This window comes from Nerophis ophidion, linkage group LG09 (assembly GCF_033978795.1).
Source record: "Nerophis ophidion isolate RoL-2023_Sa linkage group LG09, RoL_Noph_v1.0, whole genome shotgun sequence".
Lineage (NCBI taxonomy): Eukaryota > Metazoa > Chordata > Actinopteri > Syngnathiformes > Syngnathidae > Nerophis > Nerophis ophidion.
Genome location: NC_084619.1, coordinates 44,206,012 through 44,229,657, shown reverse-complemented (window position 1 = coordinate 44,229,657; position 23,646 = coordinate 44,206,012). Strand labels below are relative to the sequence as shown.

The 23,646-nt window shown below is 39.1% G+C and overlaps 1 protein-coding gene across 1 annotated transcript in view; it reads left to right on the top strand.

Moving 5' to 3' along the window:
- Window positions 1-3,398, top strand: part of eno4 (enolase 4) — a 153,780-nt gene extending 150,382 nt beyond the window's left edge. Inside the window, exon 13 of the mRNA XM_061911042.1 lies at window positions 2,680-3,398. Within this exon, the coding sequence (XP_061767026.1) occupies window positions 2,680-2,747 (68 nt within the window). The 3' untranslated portion in view covers window positions 2,748-3,398. The remainder of the gene's footprint in view (window positions 1-2,679) is intronic.
- Window positions 3,399-23,646: the final 20,248 nt, after the last annotated feature.

The following is a 23,646-nucleotide window of genomic DNA, read 5'->3' as shown; positions in this document are numbered from 1 at the left end:
GGAACGTTTCGGGATCCCCCAGGAGGAAGTTGCCAATGTTGCTCTGGAGAGGGAAGTCTGGGGGTCTCTGCTGGAGCTGTTGTCTCCGCGACCCGATTCCGGATAAGCGGTTGAAGATGGATGGAAGTATTGAAAGTATAAGAATAATAAGACATAAGGAACCTTTCTGAGCCAAAAAAAAAGTTGTTTTCAACACACTGTTGAAAATAATATTCACAATGTTTCTATGGGAAATTAATTGAATATTGCAATTAATATATTTGTGTGCAGAGAAGTTCCATGAATCCAGAGGTTGTTTATTCCATCCTTGTTGAAATGGTCATGCAGCTGTGTTGTGACTCTGAAATAAGAATTTAACAATCAGATCACATGAAAAAAGCTAAGACAATATACGTCATACGGGAAAATGCATTAATAGGCAATATGGTTTGCCTGAGCAGCTAGGGGACACCAAAAATGGATTAGAAAAGACAGATTTAAAATAATAATACACAAAAAAGGTTTTTCAGCAGGCCGGATGTTGGACGTTGGCGGGCCATAACCGGCCCGCGGGCCGTAGTTTGAGGACCACTTATCTAGTCGATAGAAAAGCGCTTAATAAATGGAATCCATTATCATTAGTATTTGATCAGCTACTGACGTTCCACACCGTGACTCACATTCCGAAATGTTACCATTGTAGCGCACAACAATGCCATGTCGCCTTACAATTTGTGGGATTCAACAATAATTCAGAAATAAATAATATCTAAGTACCTTCTCCTCCTCTTGCCCCGTTCCATGAGCTGGAACGTCGCAACGGAAAGAGTATTCCAGGCTGCTTGGCTGTCGGGAGGCTCAGGTGTCGCGTCCTGCAGGTGCAACCCACGGCGACAGCCCGACCCATGTTGCATTTAAAGTGTTCTTAAATTCTACGCTGAAGCCCTCAAATTATGAAGTAGAGATCCTGCATCGGTTAAGCTACTTGTTGGCAGTCAGGCAGACATTTTGTGTACAAACAACTCTGCTTAAAAGAAAATAAAAAATTGTCTGAAAATGGGCGGGGATTATTGGTGACCGGAACCGGAATGCGACCTCGCTCATACACACTGGTAAGATGCTCTCATACACATAACTGAAATCCTTGCACACATACTACTGAAATTGTTGTCTCTCACACGCACGTCTAAAAAGCACACACACACACACACACACACACACACACAGGTGAAAACCGTTTATACATTCAAATGAAAAATATTTACGTGTTTTTGTGTGTGTGTGCGTGAGAGAAAAACATTTCAGTAGTATTTATGAGAGTGTGTCAGTAGGGTGTGTGAGAGAAAAAACATTTTAGTTGTGAGAGCATTTCAGCTGTGTATGTAAAAGTGTTTCAGTTGTGTGTATAACAGTGTTTCAGTAGGGTGTGTGAGAGAAAAACATTTCAGTTGTTTATGTGAGAGCATTTCAGTAGTGTGTATAAGAGTGTTTCAGTGGGGTGAAGAGCTGAGACATACTTCCTTTTCCTGTTTACAGTGCTAAAACATCTGGGTAATGTAGCATATAAATATTTACTTGGTAGTTTACTTCCATCCATCCATTTTCTACCGCTTGTCCCTTTTGGGGTCGCTGGAGCCTATCTCAGCTGCATTCGGGCGGAAGGCGGCGTACACCCTGGACAAGTCGCCCTCATCCTAGTTTACATGTATTTATAAATTTAACATTTATTTATTCAGGGTACAACAAGCACACATTTTCATTTGCAAAGCTTACATAGCAAATAGGCAGCTCTTAAATGCCACATATGTAGAAGTCTGATGATAATCTCATTGTATTTACAAACGTATTTACCAGCAAAAAATACAGATTTAGATCACTCTCAACAGCTCACAAATGTTCTAAATGTGTGGGGTTTGATGTGTTGGAACATAAATGAAGGTTTAAGATGACAAACACTTTTCAGGTGTAAAATATACACAGAGAATGTCCTCAACTCGTGGACAGAGCAGACAGTGAAAAATAAGTAAGCTTTTGGTGGAGGGATTTGTATAACTGTATTGAATTAATACTATTATCTGTTGTAATGAATTAAAACAACACCGATTCGACAATTAACTATGAGTATTTGTTTTTACTGCCATTTAGTGTCTACTTTTGAGTGTGTGGTGTGAAATAAGTAAAACAACAATACAGTATTTGTTTTCCAATTTTTTTTGAAATCCTGAGCTATTTTTAGGTTATGGTTATTCGGGGTGTCTAAAAAAATAAAATGAATTGTGATTCTTACCTGTAACGATTCTTAATCCATTCAAATAAATCAACAAGGTTATATATTTTTTTTAAACACACCCAATGTTATTAAAATAGGATTGATTTTGAATCAAGAACCGTTTTGAATCAAGAATTGTTGTGAATTAAATCATCAGACTTAGGAATCGAATCAAATCGAATCATTGGGTGCCCAAAGATTCACAGCCCTAATGGTTACACATTCATAACAAATCCATAAAATAAAGTTGATTCAAAGTCATTTAACAGAAAGCTTTAAAACATTGCAACTTTTGCTGCAACTTCCTGAATATCTGCCACAAATTCAAGCATTTTAGGCCACAACAATACCCCAACAATCCTGAAAGGACTGTAAGTGTCATAGACGATTGCAATATTTTTGACTTGGTTCTTTGTTTTTGTCTTATCCAGTCATCAAGGAGAATCATCCCCCACCACTCTTTATTGAAAGAGTACAGATTGAAACAGTAGAGGAGTAACATCACCTTTTTTCTACCGTCCTTCACATTACTACCATTAATCCGGTTACTGTCGCAAGTATGCATACAAATACCATGTACTATATAGAAAATGTACACATAGAAATACGATGTACCTTTGCTTCTTCCTACTTATCTATAGACATATAGAGTTGTGTCATGTAAAACATGTGATCTACTCTCTTGGAACTTTGGCAAGCATGTCTTGAACAAAAAAAACTCATTATGTCAGGCGATCAAATGTAAAATACAATCAAAATGTAATGTTTCAAATCGACCATGAGAAGAAAAATGGCATGTAAAGACCACTTCTTTTGAAAAAAAAAAAAAAGCTATATTTCCGTTATCGTGTCAAGAAGTGTAGAAGTGAAATAACATTTGCACTTCAGTTCTTCTTCTGTGAAAAGTCAGCAGACATGAAGACAAAAAAAGAGTGTCTATGATAATGAATGTTGTTTACTTACGCTTTCCACTTTATAACTTTCTTTCTTACAAAAGAAGTGCCATTTTTTATGTTACTTTATTGTTGGTGTTTCACTCGAAAACAATGCTTTCCATGTGATGAATCCATGAAGTACAACTTCCTGTCAAGAAATGTTTAAGGTGTGTACAAATGTTATTGTCTTGTACTTGTACTAATAAAAACTTTGAAAGGGAGTTGAATTTATTTTTACAAATAGTCTTCATGGGATCATGTTTTTAATCACTTCCAGTCTTTTTACACTGACTCAATATATTTATAAATGGGAAGTTACAGTGCATCCGGGAAATATTCACAGTGCTCCACTTTTTCCACATTTTGTTGTGTTACAGCCTTATTCCAAAATGGAATACATTCATTTTTGTCCTCATAATTCTACAGACAATATATTTACCATAAAGAAAATGTGGAAAAAAAATGTTTTATTTACTTTGCAAATGTATTAAAAATGAAAAAATCACATGTACATAAGTATACAGAACCTTTGCTCAATGCGTTGTTGATGCACCTTTGGCGACAAGTACAGCCTCAAGTCTTGTTGAATACAATGCCACAGGTTGGTTCATCTATCTTTGGGCAGTTTTGCACATTGCCTCTTTGCAGCACCGTTCAAGCTCCATCAAAATGGATGGGATGTGTTAGTTTTCAGGCAGGATGTTTCAGTGAATTGCTGTATTCATCTTTCTCTCTATCCTGATTAGTCTCCCAGTTTCTGTCGCTGAAATAAACATCCCCACAGCATGATACCACCACCATGCTTCACTGTAGGGATGGTATTAGCCTGGTGATGAACCTGGTTTCCTCCAAACATGATGCCTGTAATTCACGCCACTGAGTTCAGACCAGATAATTTCATTTCTCATGGTCTGAGAGTCTTTCGGCTGTATTTTGGCAAACTTTTTTTACTACAAAATGGCTTGTGTCTGGCCACTCTACCATACAGGCTTTATTGATTGGTTGTCCTTCTGGAAGGTTGTCCTCTCTCCACTGAAGAATGCTGTTATGAGTTCTGACTACTAGAATAAAATGAATGCAGCAATTTACAGAGACATCCTGGATGAAAATCAATGCTTCCTATCCAACCTGATGGAGCTTGAGAGGTGCTGCAAAGACAAAACTGCCCAAAGATAGGTGGCCAACCTTGTGGCATCAAATTCAAAAATACCTGAGTCTGCCAAAGGTACATCAAGAAAGTATGGAGCAATTTTTAAGTACTTATTTAAATGTGATTTTTTTTTTTTAAGTTTGAAAAAATACAAAAACATTCTCACATTGTCACATGTGTGTAGAGTTTTGAGGACAAAACTAATTTGCAGAATTCCATTTTGGAATAATGCTGTAACATAAACTGTGACGGTATGAAAAGTAAAGGACTGTCAATACTTCCTGGATGCCCTATAAGTCTAAATTCAGATGTTTTTCATAAGATGTAAATACATTCTGTGTGTACAGTATACATGTACATGTATTAAAAAACATGTATTCTTCCCATAGGCTGGATTTTGCACCTCAGTTTAAATGAATCCTTAAACTTGAATTAGCAAACATGTACGTGTGACGGACTCGGTTTATCGTGGATACCGATCACATTTCGTGCCTTTGTATGAGGAAGTGAGTGAGGAATTAGGATGGTGTCCAGAGAAAAGGTCTGGAGCATACTTGATGATCCTGGTAGCAACAAAACACTGATTTGAGTTTGGTAAACTACAAGAAAAACTAATAAGTGATTTGCTTTTTGCTTTAATGTTTCATGTTCCATTCATACTAAACACGTTTAATTCCAACAATAATATCTGATATTGGTCAGCAAAAGAAAAAAAGAAACAAGTATTGTATGTGATATGTGTAAAATGTGAGATATAATCTTCAACAGATGCAGTCCTGCTGTGTGTTTACTTGTTCGTGTCCTGGGCATGACGTTAGAGTGCATCTGGCAGTGGAGGCTCCTCTATGGGGTCTTGGGGCACTAGGAGCTTAACCCCTTTACTACTGTTACCCAAGATGGCCCTTGCAAAGGCCTAATACCTGGCTGCCCCCAAGCCAGGGATACGGTGAAGACCTCAACGGCGGAGCAGCAGAAGAGATGTTGCACCACAATGGCTGCAATGGCGGAAGAAGGCAACCCCACATCCATGTGGGCCCAGTTATGGGGAAATAACAACCCAAGACCTCAACGGTGTTACTGCTATGGAGCGTCACAACAGCTGGGATGGCGGATGAAGACTGCAGCAGAAAAGGGTCTCCAGTCGTCTTGGTCTCCATGCCACATGACCCTGACCCGGATCTGTCAAGGATCGTGTGGTGACTGTGCACCAGTCTCCCCCACGTTAAAGCCCCCCTAAATAATTTGGCGTTATATTTTATTTTTATTTTATTTTTATTTCTTTTCTCTTTTTTTTTTACACATACATGCCGAAATATTCATTTTAAAGTGGCCCGAATAAGAGTTTAAAATAAATAATCATATAACCTGTCATTATTCACTCAGTTTCCCCTAGCGAGGCAGCGAGCCCCTTCAGTGCGTCGGTATCCAATCCATTCCACTTATTTGTATAGAAAATGCCCACATCACTCAAATCCAGTCCACATTTTCTTTGCGACCTTGCTTGCGGTCTTGCAGGTATGCAGCACGGAGCGCTACTGCCTATTGGCGCTGACGAGATGCGCGGCTGCCATCTTGGAGTGGTGATCCACTGAAAATTCATTTGGCGGGATCAATGAACTGTCAGCGCATTTAATCTCACTGAATTCCACTGATTTTCACGTGTTTTTTTGTCATACGTGTAACTATGATAAAGGACACATGTTTTGGCGTGTTCATAGTTTGCTTAACAATAATGGAATATTCTTATATGCTATGAGTGGCCAGACGTCCAAGATCAAAACTGGAAATAATAATCCCAGAGAAGGGGGAAAAACGGTCAGCTATTTTTAAATTCAAGAAACAATATGATTAGATTATATAAACATGTGTATATCTTACGTAAACAATGTATGAATACATTAGAAATCCATGTATCTTACTGACCAATAGACTGTATCTCTGTTGCTGCAACAGAAGAGACTGTATTCTGTCTTGACACTTTGTATTGATATTTTCTATTACATTCTTCCCGTAAACGATCATGTTTACAGTGATTGTTTTATATGTATTTTTCATGTATGTTGCTTTGGATAAAAGTGTCTGCCAAATACTTAAACATATATAAACACCTGAAAGTCTTTATATCAGCTAAATCCACCAATCTGTTTCGCTGGATTCAGAATAAAACCAAAGTCTGTTTTACCTAACAAAGTTAGTATTTGAATATTGTTACTTGAAGACTTATTCCTGGTTACAGTTATACTGTTAAGAGAGTATTGTCTAGTGTTTTGCCTAAAATGAGAATGGATCATAATTAGTGGTGGCTGGTGAATTTTGTTTTAAGGTGGGGCTGAAAGTTTGTAAAGCAAACGCCTGTAGGGGGTCATCCTCCCCCAGAAGATTTATTTGTGATTTTCACATACATATATTGAAGATCTTTGCTGCTTCTCAACTCTGTGGTCATATTCTTTTCACAAAATACTACCAATAGTACGTTAATGTTAAATCTTACTTGTGAAAAGTAATCCCCCGATTCCTATTTTCAACAGTCCGCTCATTTGAGCAGGAAAACGCTAAAAAAACCAGCCCGGCATCTTTGTTTTCTACCGCTCAACTGTCAGTTTAGGCTGCTCGCCAGCTCCTCATCACCACTTCAAGATGGCGGCCAAATTGCTCGCGTCACAGCAGCCAATGCCGGGTCTACTTATAAGATGTCTATGGTTATAACATCATTGCAAACACTACAATCTGTTGCGTCCACTGCGGTTTGCTACCTTATTCATACTTTTTGTCGAGTGATTTTTTTTAAGCAGGGTTGCATGAGGTACCTACACATAATTTTACGTTAGTGAATGTATCACACACAGTAACATAACGTTAGACGGCGGTCAGCAGCACTGCGTATTTTAGCCACCTACAAAGAGAAAAACATAGTCAAATAAAGGTCAGTTAAAATGTATACCATATTAAGAATAGGTGTACAAATTCCATAGGGCCCTACATATAAAAAGTACAACTCTGTGTATTGTTATGTTCATGTATTTATGTTTTTCATGTGTACGCACACATAAACACATACAGTATGAGATGAGATCAATGAGATAAGGTAAGAACAGGATGGAAACTGCTGTGGAACTAGTTCCAATGCAATATGCCATGGAAATACAATGATAACACTTTTGTGCAAATATGTACAGTTGCATTTGTTTTTTCAAATGTGTTTATACTATAAAGGAATGAATTACATGTTTAAAACAACTGGTTAATAGTGATATTATGAAGTGCAATGTCAGCGCAATTTTTTAAATAATAAATACATACAGCGTTTTAAAAGCATACACAATCAGTGTAAATATATTAGTCTGTGGTTAAAAGGACTTGAAATGAGTCGAAACTCAAAATGCAGGACTTGGGACTTGACTTGAGACTTTTCAGTTTTGACTTTGGACTTGACTCGGGACTTGCCTGTCTTGACCCGGGACTTTACTCGAGACTTGAGGGCAAAGACTTGAGACTTACTTGTGACTTGCAAAACAATGACTTGGTCCCACCTCTGACTGACTGCTTGTAGTAAAATGTATTAGCTCCACTTTACACCACTTCTGTGTTTGACAAATAAAAACCTGTCTAGCACACTATAGACAACCCTCTGTTGCTGTTTTGCAGGCAAAAGTTACATTCCCGCTCTAAAACAATGCTGCTACTTAGTTAGCTAGTTAGCCTGGAATGCATCATGAAGGTCCTGGTTATTTATAAAGTTAAATGTGCACTCTTGTTTACCATTTGCTATCTTTGGGGTTATTTCCTTCTGGAACATCAGCTGTGTTTCTCCTTTTACACATGAATGAGAAATAAGAGCTGAGCTCATTCACATCTGACTATCATCAGTAGATAATAATAATAATCACTCCACAACTCCTATTGACCCGTAGGAGTCAGGGCAGAGGAGCACAGAAAGTGAGAGGGGAGAGGCCTCTACTGGGAAGGTGAGTAGAAGATAAATGACACATATAAATACATATTTAAAAAAAAAAATTAAATGGCTTATTGATAAGCAATTTGTTTTATTTATTTCTGGGTGGATCATGTTGACTATTGGTCCTCCTAATTGTCAGTCATTCTGGGGATGTTACATAAGGATATATATATATATATATATATATATATATATATATGTATATAAAAAAAACAGACACCATCTTTGTAGTCGTTTTTCTCCTGCGTGGACTTCCATTTTCCTTTACAATGAGTGAAGCTGCACAAAACCTTGTGTCTGCAATTGTAAATAATTTAGTTTTTAAGCTTTGAGTTTCTTGTAGAATCTATATAAAGTAGTACACATTAGCATATTGGTTAAATAATGAAAAAAAAAAAACATCATTAAAAATATATTAGTTTTATTCTATTGATTTGTTACATTAATAGCTGTTGTATTATCATAGGATGGCTTGTTAAACATTTCATAGGATTTTCAGAGGGAGGAAAATCCAAGACATTTAATATAAAATGTAAAGTGAATAAATACATAAAGAGAAAAAGAAAAAAATGGTTAAAAGCCATCGCCCCGTGCATTTTTTTTACCGTCCCTGGGACGACGGGACATCATTAATGTCGAGCCCTGGAAGTTACATTTTATTGTTTGCATTATTTGTTTCAGTATTGCACTTTGAAGATGGTCCCTCAGCTCTTTGACAGCTTTAGCTATTTTTCACATCAGCAGACTTACTAGTCTTTCTTATTCACAGTATACATAAACGTTTCTCATTTATATTCAGACGTCCATTTATATTTAATTTCCTTAACGGACTGAAATAATAATAATAACAAATAATAATTTCTAAGTCTTTGTTAGCCGTTTGTGAAGTTTTGTACTCGTGCGCTATGTTCGCTCAAGTCCTGTTCACCTCTTGGGGGCTAGCTCCCCCTGTCCTTAAAAGCTAGTGACGCCCCTGCTATAACCCCTTTTTTACAGTGAAGTGAGGAGAAGTCAGGTTATCATAGACAACCACAAGGCTGTTTGTCTATGATGGACACATTCCTCCTGGCATGTTCTAGATTTGGATCCTTCCACTAGGGGGGTGGCAAACTCCCCTGGTGTGGCACTGTCCACGTGCAGATGGGGAAATTCTAAAAATACTTCAATCTCCTGGCTATTCCGGGCCTCTGGTTCTCTCACAATCAACGTTCCCTCTAAGGTACGCGCCTGTGCAATTGCACACTGCTCACGCGTCCTCTGCGCACGGCAAATCTAGGCCGCACACAAAATCGAATAAAAAGATAAGCGCATACCAGTGTGCACGTCTGCCGTCGCTCACATGTGCGCCACTGAATGCTCAAGGAGTTTTGGCCTTTGCTCACACATATGACAAATTGGAGGGAAAATTGCTCACGACCACCCTCTCTTCCTCGCTGGAAGTTCCACTACTGGTGTTACTGGTGCAGGGGCCTCCTCTTGCTGACTCCTGATGCCCAGTACCTGTCAAATAGGTTGCAATCGGTTCCAATTAGCAGTGGAAAAGGGAGGTTCGAGATCACTCAAGCCTGGACTGTGGTCTTAACTCTCGGTGTCTGCAGATGTAGGGAGGTGGTCGGGTATCACCGTGAACGCAAGTCATTGGAACCATCTCTCTCTCAGTGGTGGCCACTAGATCCGCCCGCACCAGGGTGATGGAGCTGCCAGAATCTAGTAGACAGGTGTTCCTCTTGAACACACAAAACACCTTCGGCGGGTTGTTCAGGGTTTGCTCCATGTTGCTTGGTTTTGATTAGCTACCCACGTTCTCCACCACTTGTGGAAACTGACCAACATCAAGGCTTCAGTTGATGGGTAAAATTTAAAGAAAAACTTCGAAAAATAAAATAAGTCACTGGGAACTGATTTTTATTGGTTTTAACCCTTCAGAAAGTGTGATAATGTCCCCCTTTAAGTGTCATAATTTCCTGAAAACGGCTTCAAAGTGCCTGATTTTCACAATCGGTATATCCACCCGTCCATTATCCAGTGACGTCACAGCGTGAAACCACCAGAAACAAACATGACGGATAGCACAGAAAGGTATAGCGATAATTACTCGGATTCAGACTCGGATTTTAGCGGCGTAAGCGATTCAACAGATTACGCATGTATTGAAACGGATGGTTGGAGTGTGGAGGCAGGTAGCGAAAACGAAATTGAAGAAGAAACTGAAGCTATTGAGCCATATCACTACTGACAGCGGCACGGGAGAGAGCGAGGACGAATTCTGCGATCGCCTTCCAACCAACGATTGGTATGTGTTTGTTTGGCATTAAATGTGGGTGGAGGGAAAGACTGGATGCAAATATAGCTACAAATGAGGCATAATGATGCAATATGTACATACAGCTAGCCTAAATAGCATGTCAGCATCGATTAGCTTGCAGTCATGCCGTGACCAAATATGTCTGATTAGCACACTCCACATAAGTCAATAACATCAACAAAACTCACCTTTGTGCATACATGCACAACGTTATAAGTTTGGTGGACAAAATGAGACAGAAAAAGAAGTGGCATAAATCAAATCTTAGCCAAGACATCTAGGGGGTTTACCTCGTTTGTCTGCGGGAACAGACTGCCGTCATCGCTTGCCGTGCTCCCGAGGCACTCCGGCAGATTCAGTGGTGGTCTATTTTCCAATATTGCAGATTTCTTTGACATTATCGTTGGAAATGCATCTGCTTTGAGTGTCGCAGGATATCCACACATTCTTGCCATCTCTGTTGTAGCATAGCTGTCGTTGGTAAAGTGTGCGGAACAAACGGGGGACTTTCGCATCTTTTGGCCACTGGTGCAACTTGAATCCGTCTCTGTTTGTGTTGTTACACCCTCCGACAACACAATGACGAGGCATGATGTCTCCAAGGTACGGGAAAACAGTCGAAAAAACGGAAAATAACAGAGCTGATTTGACTTGGTGCGTGTAATACGATTGAGAAAATAGCGGATCGCTTCATGTTGTGACGTCACGGGTGAAAAGTCATCGCTCCGACAGGCTATCACTTGAAAGGCGTTTAAATCGCCAAATTCACCCTATTAGAGTTCGGAAATCGGTTAAAAAAAAAACGGTCTTTTTTTCTGCAACATCAAGGTATTTATTGACGCTTACATAGGTCTGGTGATAATGTTCCCCTTCAACAAAGGGGATTGGGGGGTTTAAATGTACTCATCCTCCCGATCAGGGTACTTTTCATCATGCATTTTATCACATTAGCATTGTCCAGCATTGATTGCCTGAAACCAGACAAAAGCATCAAATAGTATATACTGTATGTACATCGAGCATTATGATTGACAGAAAGTGGAGTGTGCATCTGACCGCCCGACGGAGGCGGCAAATCATCAAAAAGAAAAAAGTAGGGATGCAATATGTTTATCAAACCTATACCGGTAAGTTCTTGCTCCTCAACAACAATTTTGATAATTAACCTAAATCTTTCTTTGCGGCTGTCATTGGGGCAGCTACTTTCCCAACAGGCAACTTCTCATGTTTTCAAAACATTGTCGGGATGCTGGCATTCTTCACTCTGAAACAGTGAAGAAGTCCCACACAATGCCATGATTGTGTTAACAATGAGAAGTTATGACGCAGGAGAAAATGAGCTCATTATTTGCTCACCCAAACTCACCTACAGCTCAGTACAAGGATTCTCCCATCATTGGAGTGTATTTTTAATTGCATTTTTTTTTATCAGAGCTTTTTTAAATAGTATCAAACGTATTGATGTTTACCTTCCACACTTACGAAATACTTCATTTCCCAAAATGCTTTACTTTGTCCAACCGCTCAAAATGAAGGAAATGTGTGTGCAATTTTAGTGTTCCACTTCCTCTTTTTCCAATTCAACATCCTGTGGGTGTAGAATTAGAATTCCAAATTTGTAATTTTGTATTAAGCATCTTCCCAGCACATATTTGTATTGAAAATGTATCTTAGGCAACAAATTTCATGTCACACAAGCATTAGTTGCTTGTGCCCGTGCATACTTGGGTGTTCATCAAATATCTCATGACAAAATGTGATGACATTTTTTCCTCCTGTCAAACTGATCAATATGATATCTGAGCCATGTTAGATCACATTAACACTGTGGAGAGGGGCGTGGCCACAAAGCGGCAACAGGTGAGTGGATACCTCAGCTGGAACGAGTTATCTAATCACCTGTTCCTTTATTTGGCAGCGCTGGAGACCATGAGGGACTGACAAGGAGGAGACAGAGAGCTGCAACTAACTAAATACAGAGTCTCGGAAAACTGGCGTGCACAAGCGATCCCTCAGAAAGCTGGCGTGCACATCACTTGTGCACGCCAGCTTTCCGAGACTCTTATTTTGTTAGCGCAGGCAGCATGAAGCAGGGCTTTTATTGTGAAGATAGGAAATGTGCAGTCGGCCTTTAGAGTTTTGACGGAAGGGACGGCGCGAAAGTCTCTTGAAATAAAAAGTGTTTCTCGCCTTCCTCTCTGTCATTTTTTCATAATAATGAACTGGCAGCAGCCAGCGTCATCTCAAAGACCCTCGGGTGCCAAGAAAGCTACGGAATTTGCCGCCAGTGCTTTTCTTGTAAAGTGTATGGAAGCTGGATGAATTAGATGCCAACAACTAACCACATTCATGTGGTATTGTACAGAAAGGACAACTTTTTTTCTCCTCCATTTGAAAATGTGGGCGTTATCATCATTACTGTCTGATTCCAATCAATGCAAGTCATCAGAATCAGGTAATACACCAACTTATATTATTGTCTTTGTGAAAGAAAGACATCTATATGTGTTACACATGCTTGTATTATCATTAAACACATTTAACTTGTTTACAAAAATGTCTCTTTCATAAATAAATAAATATAAATGATATATATAAATGAGGTAGATCCCCTCGAGTTGGTCAATTGAAAAGTAGCTCGCCTGCAGAAAAAGTGTGGGCACCCCTGATCTTGAGAGTGTTGAAATTAAAATCACATTTGTTCAAATCCAGGCTCGGGATCTTTCTGTGTGGAGTTTGCATGTTCTCCCCGTGAATGCGTGGGTTCCCTCCGGGTACTCCAGCTTCCTCCCACTTCCAAAGACATGCACCTGGGGATAGGTTGATTGGCAACACTAAATTGGCCCTAGTGTGTGAATGTGAGTGTGAATGTTGTCTGTCTATCTGTGTTGGCCCTGCGATGAGGTGGCGACTTGTCCAGGGTGTACCCTGCCTTCCGCCCGATTGTAGCTGAGATAGGCGCCAGCGCCCCCCGCGACCCCGAAAGGGAATAAGCGGTAGGAAATGGATGGATGGATTTTCCTCAGAAATGTATTTCAAGGTAATTGTAGTATACCGACCACCCACAGCTAAAGACATTTTTCTCAATTCATGTTTAGACATCCTCAAACAGCACAGTATGAAAAAATTGAACGTTATGGGGGACATTAATCTGGATTGGTTAATAAATAAGTCACGTAGAAAGAAACTTAAGGATATTATAAACGGTTTCTACATGACACAAATGATAAGCAGCCCTATTACAATTAAATTTGGATGAAAAAATCTAAGAGATTATCTGTAAATACACGAAAACAAAACCCAGAAAGAAAAGTGCTAAAATAAAAATACCTCGGATTAATGAAACAATTTAGATTCTAATGAAAAATCGGGACTCAGCTCTCAAAAGAGCAAATAAAACAGGTCCAAATACGGATTGTATGATTTTAAAAGTTTGAGGAACAAAGTTACAATGCTTGTGCGGAAGTCTAGGGCTGACTTTCACTTAGAATTAATCAAAGATTAAGAGAGCAAACAAGTAACAACACTATAACATTAAATATCAATGGCGATACTATCACAGACAGTGTGGACATAAGCAATCATTTTAATGAACATTCCATCCAGTCTGTACAAACCCTGAATAAAAAGTCCCACAAAATCAGTGCAAAGAATTGCTATTTATTTAGGATGGACTATGTTTAGAATTAACAAATGCAACAAAGGTAAACAAAATCCTCCCTGCATTATCAAACTCACGATCTCGAGATATGTACGGTCTGGACACTTCTTCCTAAAAATGTATTAAGATAGTCTTACTGCTCCTATATCAACATTGATAAATAAATCAATAACAGAAAACATGTTCCCTTCCACGTTGAAAACTGTTACTATCATCCCGAACCATAAATCAGGAAATAAACAAGACATCAACAAGTACAGACCAATTAGCCTTCTCCCTGTTAGATCAAAAGGAATAGAAAACATGTAATTAAAACTGCTCACACGGTCACTAAGGTGGGCATTATGTTTGACATATCAACTTAATGTGTATTATATTTATCCGTGAGAGCATTTTTGTTGTAAATTGTGAGGTGTGTCTGTTAAAATCATGGTAGTTTTTAAAAATGATGACAGATGTGAACAAAAGCATGTATTGTCTTTGTGTGATGATGTAAATAAGGTGTGGTTGTATTGTCAATGAAAGGGCATTTTATGACTTTTCTTAATTTGATTACGTGCTATATTATGATTATTTATTGATTAATTATGAACTATTATTTGTATGTATACACTATCAATTATGATTAATTAGTGTCATCATTTTATTGCAAGATTTTTGTATTCCTTTAATTTAGGTAGCCAGGGACTGCAGATGGAAAGTACGTATTTAGATATAATCTGGTACAGAGCATATCTGTTTTTGAACAATGTTTCTGTGCATTGTCCTATCATATAAAGACTAAATTAAATAAACTACTTAGTGAATTATTGAGGCCACAATAATTCACTATGTGTTATAAAATATCAAATTACTTTTGCAAAAGCAAACATTGACCTCAAACATGACCTGTCCTTGGCTCTGCTTTTGCTGCGCTTGACTATCAGCTGCCTTTTCTTTTTCTTGGATGGTTCTGAAAGTGCTACTACTACTACCACTATAAATACTATGTCTACTACTACTACTACTATTGCTACTACAACTAACACTGACCCTTTTTCAGGGACAGAGGGGGGAGGAGGTGAGTTTGGACTGTGTCAAGTTTGAGCGAGTCAAGGTTATTTAATTGATAATTACAGTGGTTTGCGGAAGCAACCCCAACCTCAAAGGAGGATGCCAATTCATTCATTAAATGTTTTGTAAATGATCTAATACCCCGACATGGTTTCCCTAAAAAGATTAGGTTAAACAACGGCAACCATTTAAAAATAAATACTCACTTAGCCTTGGTCGAAAAGGCTCTCGGACTAGAAAATAGGTTCATCCTCAGTCCCAATGTAATGTTAGAGGATGAACCAGAACATCAAAACAAATTGGCTAAAATCTGTGCACAGACCAAATTGAATTTGATTGACAAGTTGCATTAGCATTAATGATCATTTGAATGTCCCTAAATACAACTGTTTTTACCCTTTTGAAATTTTCACCCTGTGAACTGCATACAGATCGGCCCTTCCCAGGACATAAGTGTCAACGGAAGGAGGAATCAGCGTGAGACCAAAAAGGTTATTATAAAATAAAAAAGATGCAGACTTTGTGTGTCAGTTCCTCTGTGCAGATTTGAGGATGACAGGCCGCCACTCCAGATTCCCTTCCATCAGGGTCAAAGTCTAATCCCAGACCTGTTCCAGAGACCTGACTGGGAGGAACCTCAGAGAAGAGAAAACACCTTGCCAGCGATGATGGGAACGACTAAGGTCGCCAGCCACGATGTGTCCATCGGACCTCCAGCAGCTGTGGAAAGAGGTGTCGGGAGTACCAAACGGCGAGGAGGCCTTGAAGCAAGCCGAGGACCTGGATTTGAGCACCAACAGCTCCAACTCCCCTCAGGCTTTCCCATCTTGGCCAGAGTGCACATGCCACTGCACAGTCTACCCAATGGAAAGAGCCACACACCCCAAAGAGAGACAGAGCCGGACTGTTTGAGTGGATCTCCTTCTCCACCAAGGCAGCCAAAAGCCCAAAGAGGTGTCGGCAGGCCACCAGCCTGAGGCACCACCGAGGAATCTACACGACCACTAATCGAACATGGATTCATACGAAATTTTGTTTTGTTCAAATCAATTGGTAATCAAACATATTGGTAACTACATTCATTGCAAATGCCGGAGAATTTTTTTTTGCTACAGCTTACAGTCATAAGTCTATATTAATTTTCAAACAGATTTTGTTTGATTGATCATTAATGTGAAATACATCTGAATAAGCATATACATATATATATATATATTCATCTAATTATGTTCAATGATGTTCATGATAAAAGTATTCTGTTATTCCATTTTACTAAATAAAAGGGGAGGCCACTAATTGTGTTTTGTGAGATGGTTTTACTGCAGACTGATAACAGCGATCCCTCAGTGAGGGTCGTAGAGGAATTTTCGCCCCGCATAACAACATTGTGGTTTTCGCCTCTATCTGTGGTAGAAATTTCAAGTAAGTGGCCTAGGTCAAAAATCGGTATGGTCCAGGGTTGTAGAACCCTGGAAGGGGGGTATGTAGTTTAATTTCTGACCTTTATACCATATTTTGTGTCTGTTTTAGTCCAAAAAGAAAGTCTATCTAAAAGCCTTCGAATCACTGGAAGGGCATACGTAGGGGAAAGTTGAATTTGTGGTTGCTCTAACCATTCTACAAAATGTTTTGATTGTTTGTTATGACTAAGAGATCCAAGGTTGTTGCGGAGCAAGCAGTTGCAAAACAACGGGACCTTGACACATGAGGTAAACATATGAAAAGCCATTAGACCAATATTATGATTGTGATTTGCATGATTTCGATCTTCCACGTCTCTCTGGAAGACGTTGTCTGTCTGCATGGCAATTCAATCCAACTTGTACTTTTTGGTATTCGGTAAATACAACTTTTGTACTAAAACCACTTTGTCTGCTGTTTAAGCTTCGGACCATCCACCACAGCAGATTGAAATTGAATGTATTGTAATGGCAGCGGCAATATGACAGTCTTCTTCTTTGCTACTACTGAGACTAGGTTTAATACTGCAAGCACTACACAGGTTCACTACACAATATTGCCATTGTTATGTTATATTTGTTAATAGCCTGTTCTAATTGAATTACTGAAGGTTTAACAGGCTGAATATTACATATCATTAATAAAGAAGTAGATAAGATTAAAATATCGTCTTGCAGAGATATGGATAAAGTACAGAATATCAGAAACATTTATTCATGAAACTTCTAAGTATAGCTCCTCTCCTCTAAATGCAAGCGAGTGCTCCTAAAGAAGGAATAAAAATTCTGTATTCCTACAAAATACAAAATCTGGCAACTCAATGCAGGTTTTTTTTTGGTTTTTTTATTCTCTTTTAAAGAGTGTTTGTATACTTTTTGTGTTGAGCATCATGTTTAAAAAACTTTCAGCAAACCAAATAAATTCTCCAGTCATGGTATTAAAAACTTAAAAATTATCTGTACAGAGTATTATTAATGAAAAATTATATCTTTCTGTGATTAATCACGATTAATTTTGAGTTAGCTATGAACAAAATAGGAATAATCCCGATCAATATATTAATCGTTTGAAAGCCCCAATATATAGATAGTTTTGTAAATATTGTACTGTTGTCAATGATTGCAAATATTGTAATGTTGTCTATATTTTAGGGACGGCGTGGGGCAGTGGAAGAGTGGCCGTGTGCAACCCGAGGGTCCCTGGTTCAGTCCCCACCGAGTACCAACATCTTCACGTCCGTTGTGTCCTTAGCAAGACACTTCACCCTTGCTCCTGATGGGTGCTGGTTACCGCCTTGCATGGCAGCTCCCTCCGTCAGTGTGTGAATGTGTGTGAATGGGTAAATGTGGAAGTAGTGTCAAAGCGCTTTGAGTACCTTGAAGGTAGAAACGCGCTATACAAGTACAACCCATGTATCATTTATATTTGTAAATACTGTATTGTTGCCTATGCCTTTAAATATTGTACTGTTGTCTATAGTTGTATATACTGTAATGCCGTGTATATGATTGGAAATGTAAATGTTGTATGTTCTTACCTGTAAAGCTCAGATCCTTTAACTGTGCTTGGGCCTTGCAGTACTCGTCACAGCACTCACGCTTCTCCTCCTCAACAAGCTCAAGTTTACACCTCAAGGCCATAAGCTCCTTTCTAGTCTGGCAGCTACTTAGTTGGTCCACCATCTGCTTTATCTGAGCATAGACACATGTTTAGTCACGACAGTATCAACCTGAAAAGGGTACAAGAGTATTTTTTAAATCAATTGTTTTAGTTGTGTTTACATCAATTGTGGCTAATAACCAATAACCCATAATAATACAAATAAAAATATGCTATGCTTTACCTAATGCAAAATGTTTTTCATTCATGCTCTCCATTATGCTTAATATTGTTTGGATCCAATGACTTTTTGTTTTGTTTGAGAAAGTTTGTGTATCAGTTGTGTAATTATGGGGGAAATGAGGATTTGAAAACCTACACTAATAAACAAAAGAATTATCCAGAATTAATCAAATTTTCTAGTTCTGTGACTTATTTTTAACAAAAAAAAATCCCATATTTTGCTTGATTGCTAATAATGATTTTGCTGCTTCTTTGAGGACGAAGAAGATGGTGAAACAATAGAGCAGACGGAAGCTGAGAGCGTAAGGGTAAAATGAATCAAAACTGCAAAATGTGGAACTTGAAGCCAAGGTATTTCGACAAAAATGGAATGCATAACTAGAAAAAAGAATCCCTGGCCAGCTGGACTAAACAGACAACTGTCCATCAAGTGAGCCACACTTTATATTGATCATGATACATGCAGCACGTCATACGTGTATCATGACAGACATCATTGTGTACTGTACAACTGTGTACAGAACATGACATGTAGTCCAACACTTTACAGTTAGATTACAGATGATTGTTCTTTTTTTCCACTCAGTACAAACTGTTGTCTTATCACATTGTGTGCATTATAAACTCAAAAGCGTTTTGTGCTGACGTAGAAGCTAGCTTATCTCTTGCCGTACTTAGCTGGTACAGAAAATACCGTAACACGCTAATGTGTTAGTACGGTAGAAAAATAGTTCCTCTGTGTTCACTCTTGCAATAACAATGTCGCTACAGTTTGGTTATTTTACAGGTTAAGGAACATAAATGAAGTAACGTTGATGGTTCTTAAAAGTATTTTTAAAGTGATTTAGTGGTAGAATTCATTTTTCCCATTAGCTGCATTGCTGGCCACCAAGAACATATTAGAAAGAAAAAAACAAAAAACTTTTGTTTTCCTGTCTCTCATTATGATTGTGAACAATTAAAAATTCCCAAAAAAGTGCAGTTCCCCTTTAAGAAAAATACGATCATTAGTAAGGACTAAAAACAACATTATGGATAAAAGTACACAGATAAGCCATGTAGCAGGTAAAATACACATTAGTGAAGATAAAACACAAATTCTAGGTATTTTACTTACATCAGTTGACGCTAATTGGGCGTTTTTTACTCCACTTTTATTAGGCATGAAGACTACATGTGTGCAGCAGGGGAGCTGGTTAACTATATTACAAACCCCGTTTACATATGAGTTGGGAAATTGTGTTAGATGTAAACTTAAACAGAATACAATGGTTTGCAAATCATTTTCAAACCATATTCAGTTGAATATGCTACAAAGACAACATATTTAATGTTCAAACTGATAAACATTTTTTTTTTGCAAATAATCATTAACTTTAGAACTTGATGCCAGCAACACGTGACAAAGAAGTTGGGATAGGTGGCAATATATACTGATAAAGTTGAGGAATGCTCATCAAACACTTATTTGGAACATCCCACAGGTGTGCAGGCTTATTGGGAACATGTGGGTGCCAGGGTTGGGTATAAAAACAGCTTCCCAAAAAATGCTCAGTCTTTCACAAGAAAGGATGGGGCGGGGGACACCCCTTTGTCCACAACTGCGTGAGCAAATAGTCAAACAGTTTAACAACAACGTTTCTCAAAGTGCAATTGCAAGAAATTTAGAGATTTCAACATCTACAGTCCACAATATCATCAAAAGGTTCAGAGAATCTGGAGAAATCCCTCGACGTAAGCGACATGGCCGGAAACCAACATTGAATGACCGTGACTTTCGATCCCTCAGACGGCACTGTATCAAAAACCGACATCAATCTCTAAATGATATCACCACATGGGCTCAGGAACACCTCAGAAAACCAATGTCACTAAATAGAGTTTGTCACTACATCTGTAATTGCAATTCAAAGCTCTACTGTGCAAAGCGAAAGCCATTTTATCAACAACATGCAGAAACGCTGCCGGCTTTTCTGGGCCAGAGATCATCTAAGATGGACTGATGCAAAGTGGAAACATGTTCTGTGGTCTGACGAGTCCACATTTAAAATTGTTTTTAGAAATATTCGACATCGTGTCATCCAGACCAAAAGGGAAACGAACCATCCAGACTGTTATCGACGCAAAGTTCAAAAGCCAGCGTCTGTGATGGTATGGGGGTGCATTAGTGCCCAAGGCATGGGTAACTTACACATCTGTGAAGGCACCATTAATGCTGAAAGGTACATACAGGTTTTAGAACAACATATGCTACCATCTAAGCACCGTCTTTTTCATATCTGCCCCTGCTTATTTCAGCAAGACAATGCCGAGCCACATTCAGCGTGGCTTCGTAAAAAAAGAGTGCGGGTACATTCCTGGCCCGCCTGCAGTCCAGACCTGTCTCCCATCGTAAATGTGTGGCGCATTATGAAGCTTAAAATACGACAGTGGAGACCCCGGACTGTTGAACGACTGAAGCTCTACATAAAAAAAGAATGGGAAAGAATTCCACTTTCAAAGCTTCAACAATTAGTTTCCTCAGATCCCAAATGTTTATTGAGTGTTGTTAAAAGAAAAGGTGATGTAACACAGTGGTGAACATACCCTTTCCCAACTACTTTGGCACGTGTTGCAGCCATGAAAGTCTAAGGTAATTATTATTCGCAAAAAAACCCAAAGTTTATGAGTTTGAACATCAAATATTTTGTCTTTGTACTGCATTCAATTGAATATGATTTGAAAAGGATTTGTAAATCATTGTATTCCGTTTATATTTATATCTAACACAATTTCCCAACTCATATGGAAACGGGGTTGGTACAAGAGTAGTACATGTGTGTTCACGAGAATGGCAATGTGAGTGTGTGAGGGAAGAGAGAAAATGGTTGTGTGTGCACTGTGCACTGCGCAAGAATGGGAACAAGGTTGTGTCCTGCAAAACTATTAATAAAGCAAAGGTCACAAATCAGCGGCATCTTTATTCTGATCTGAACTTGAAACTTTGCAGACCCATTGCAGGTTGAAGTGAAGGGTGTTACCCCCGACAAAAAAAAAAAAAAAAAAATCTCCGGAGGAAATGTCTGCCCTGTGTTTCTCGACTGCGGTCTGGGAGGTGAGCTGAAACACAGGAAATGTGTAACAACTACATTATTACCTGTCACTCTTTATAACTCCTTGTGCAGATCTGAATGCTTATTATTTAAATGTTTTAAAAGCTATATTTAAAAGTTTAAAGCAAAGGTGGTAATACTAATCACCACGTTTGGCAAGGAATGTAAATGGGTTATACTTGTATTTACTATATACTATATACTATACTTTTCTACCTTCAAGGTACTCAAAGCGCTTTGACACTATTTCCACATCCACCCATTCACACATACACATTCACACACTGATGGAGGGAGCTGCCATGTTTTAAAGCAGCACTTGCAGCATGGCGCCTCGCAGTTTAAAGTGTCACCGTTATTGTTAGTTCTAAAGCCCAAATACAATTCTACTGGTAAGTAGAATTGCTGTCACCTGGACAATGATAAGACCTTCTGGAGGAAAGTTCTGTGGTCAGATGAAACAAAAATTTAGCTCTTTGGCCACAATACCCAGCAATATGTTTGGAGGAGAAAAAGTTAAGCCTTTAATCCCAGGATCACCACACCTACCGTCAAGCATGGTGGTGGTAGTATTATGCGCTGGGCCTGTTTTGCTGCCAATGAAACTGGTGCTTTACAGAGCGTAAATAGGACAATGAAAAAGGAGGATTACTTCCAAATTGTTCAGTACAACTTAAAATCATCGGCCCAGGGGTTGGGTCTTGGGCGCAGTTGGGTGTTCCAACAGGACATTGACCCAAACACACGTCAAAAGGAATGGCTAAATTGGGCTAGAATTAAGGTTTTAGAATGGCCTTCCCAAAGTCCTAATTTAAACGTGTGGACAATGCTGAAGAAACAAGTCCATGTCAGAAAACCAACAGATTTAGCTGAACTGAACCAATTTTGTCAAGAGGAAAGGTCAAAAATTCCACGACTGTAAATCAACTCAAAATCTGTATTTTAGAACAACATTCACAAACCCTGCTATTTGGCTTGAAGGTGGGCTACATGACCGCCAAACGATTCCCGTCGAGACGTACTGTTATCGGGCTGCTTGCTGTTTGTGGAAGACGTGGCAGAACTTTCAGCAGAGTACCACATTGCTGGAGAGAGGAAGCCTGAAGATTGCTGCCCAGCAAGTGTGGGCACCTTTTTAATGATGCATCCACAAAACGCATGCAGAAAGATGCTAGAAAATGTCCGATGCGTTGCTGCAGTCTGCCTTAATGCATTGTTGCAGTTCGATGTTTTTTGTGCACGGTAGGGGTTTGCGAAACGAGCGGGTGATGTGAACAGGTTTAGTGCTTGTGCCTTACAATACCAAAGTCCTGGGTTCGATCCTTTGCTTCGGGGACTTTCTGCATGTTCTCCCCGTGACTGCGTGGGTTCCCTCCAGGTACTCTGGCTTCCTCCCACCTCCAAAGACACGCACCTAGGGATAGGTTGATTGGCAACACTAAATTGGCCCTACTGTGTGAATGTGAATGTTGTCTGTCTATCTGTGCTGGCCCTGGGATGAGGTGGCGACTTGTCCAGGCTGCAGCTGGAATAGGCTTCAGCACCCGAGAGGAACAAGCGGTGGAAGATGGATATGGATGGATTTTCACAATTGACTGGTGGGGTCCCAAAGATCGACTGGTTGATCGTGATCGATGGGTTGGTAACCCCTAGTGTGGCCTACATAAAGTGCTCGGCTGAAAGTGAAAGGGGGCACTGCGTATTTGTTTTGGACTACGATCCTTGCATGCGCTTCATGCAAAAAAAATGTGCCAAAAGTCTGAAACTGAAAAAAATATGTATTTAAATATTTAAAGAAAGATGTGAAACTGAAAAAACAAAAATGAAACTGGAAAAAAACAGCTTTGAATCTGAATAAAACAGAAGCTCATATATCAAAATATATGAAAGTATAAGAAAAATAATACAAAAAAAATTATGAGTGTGAAAAAATATTGTGTGCAC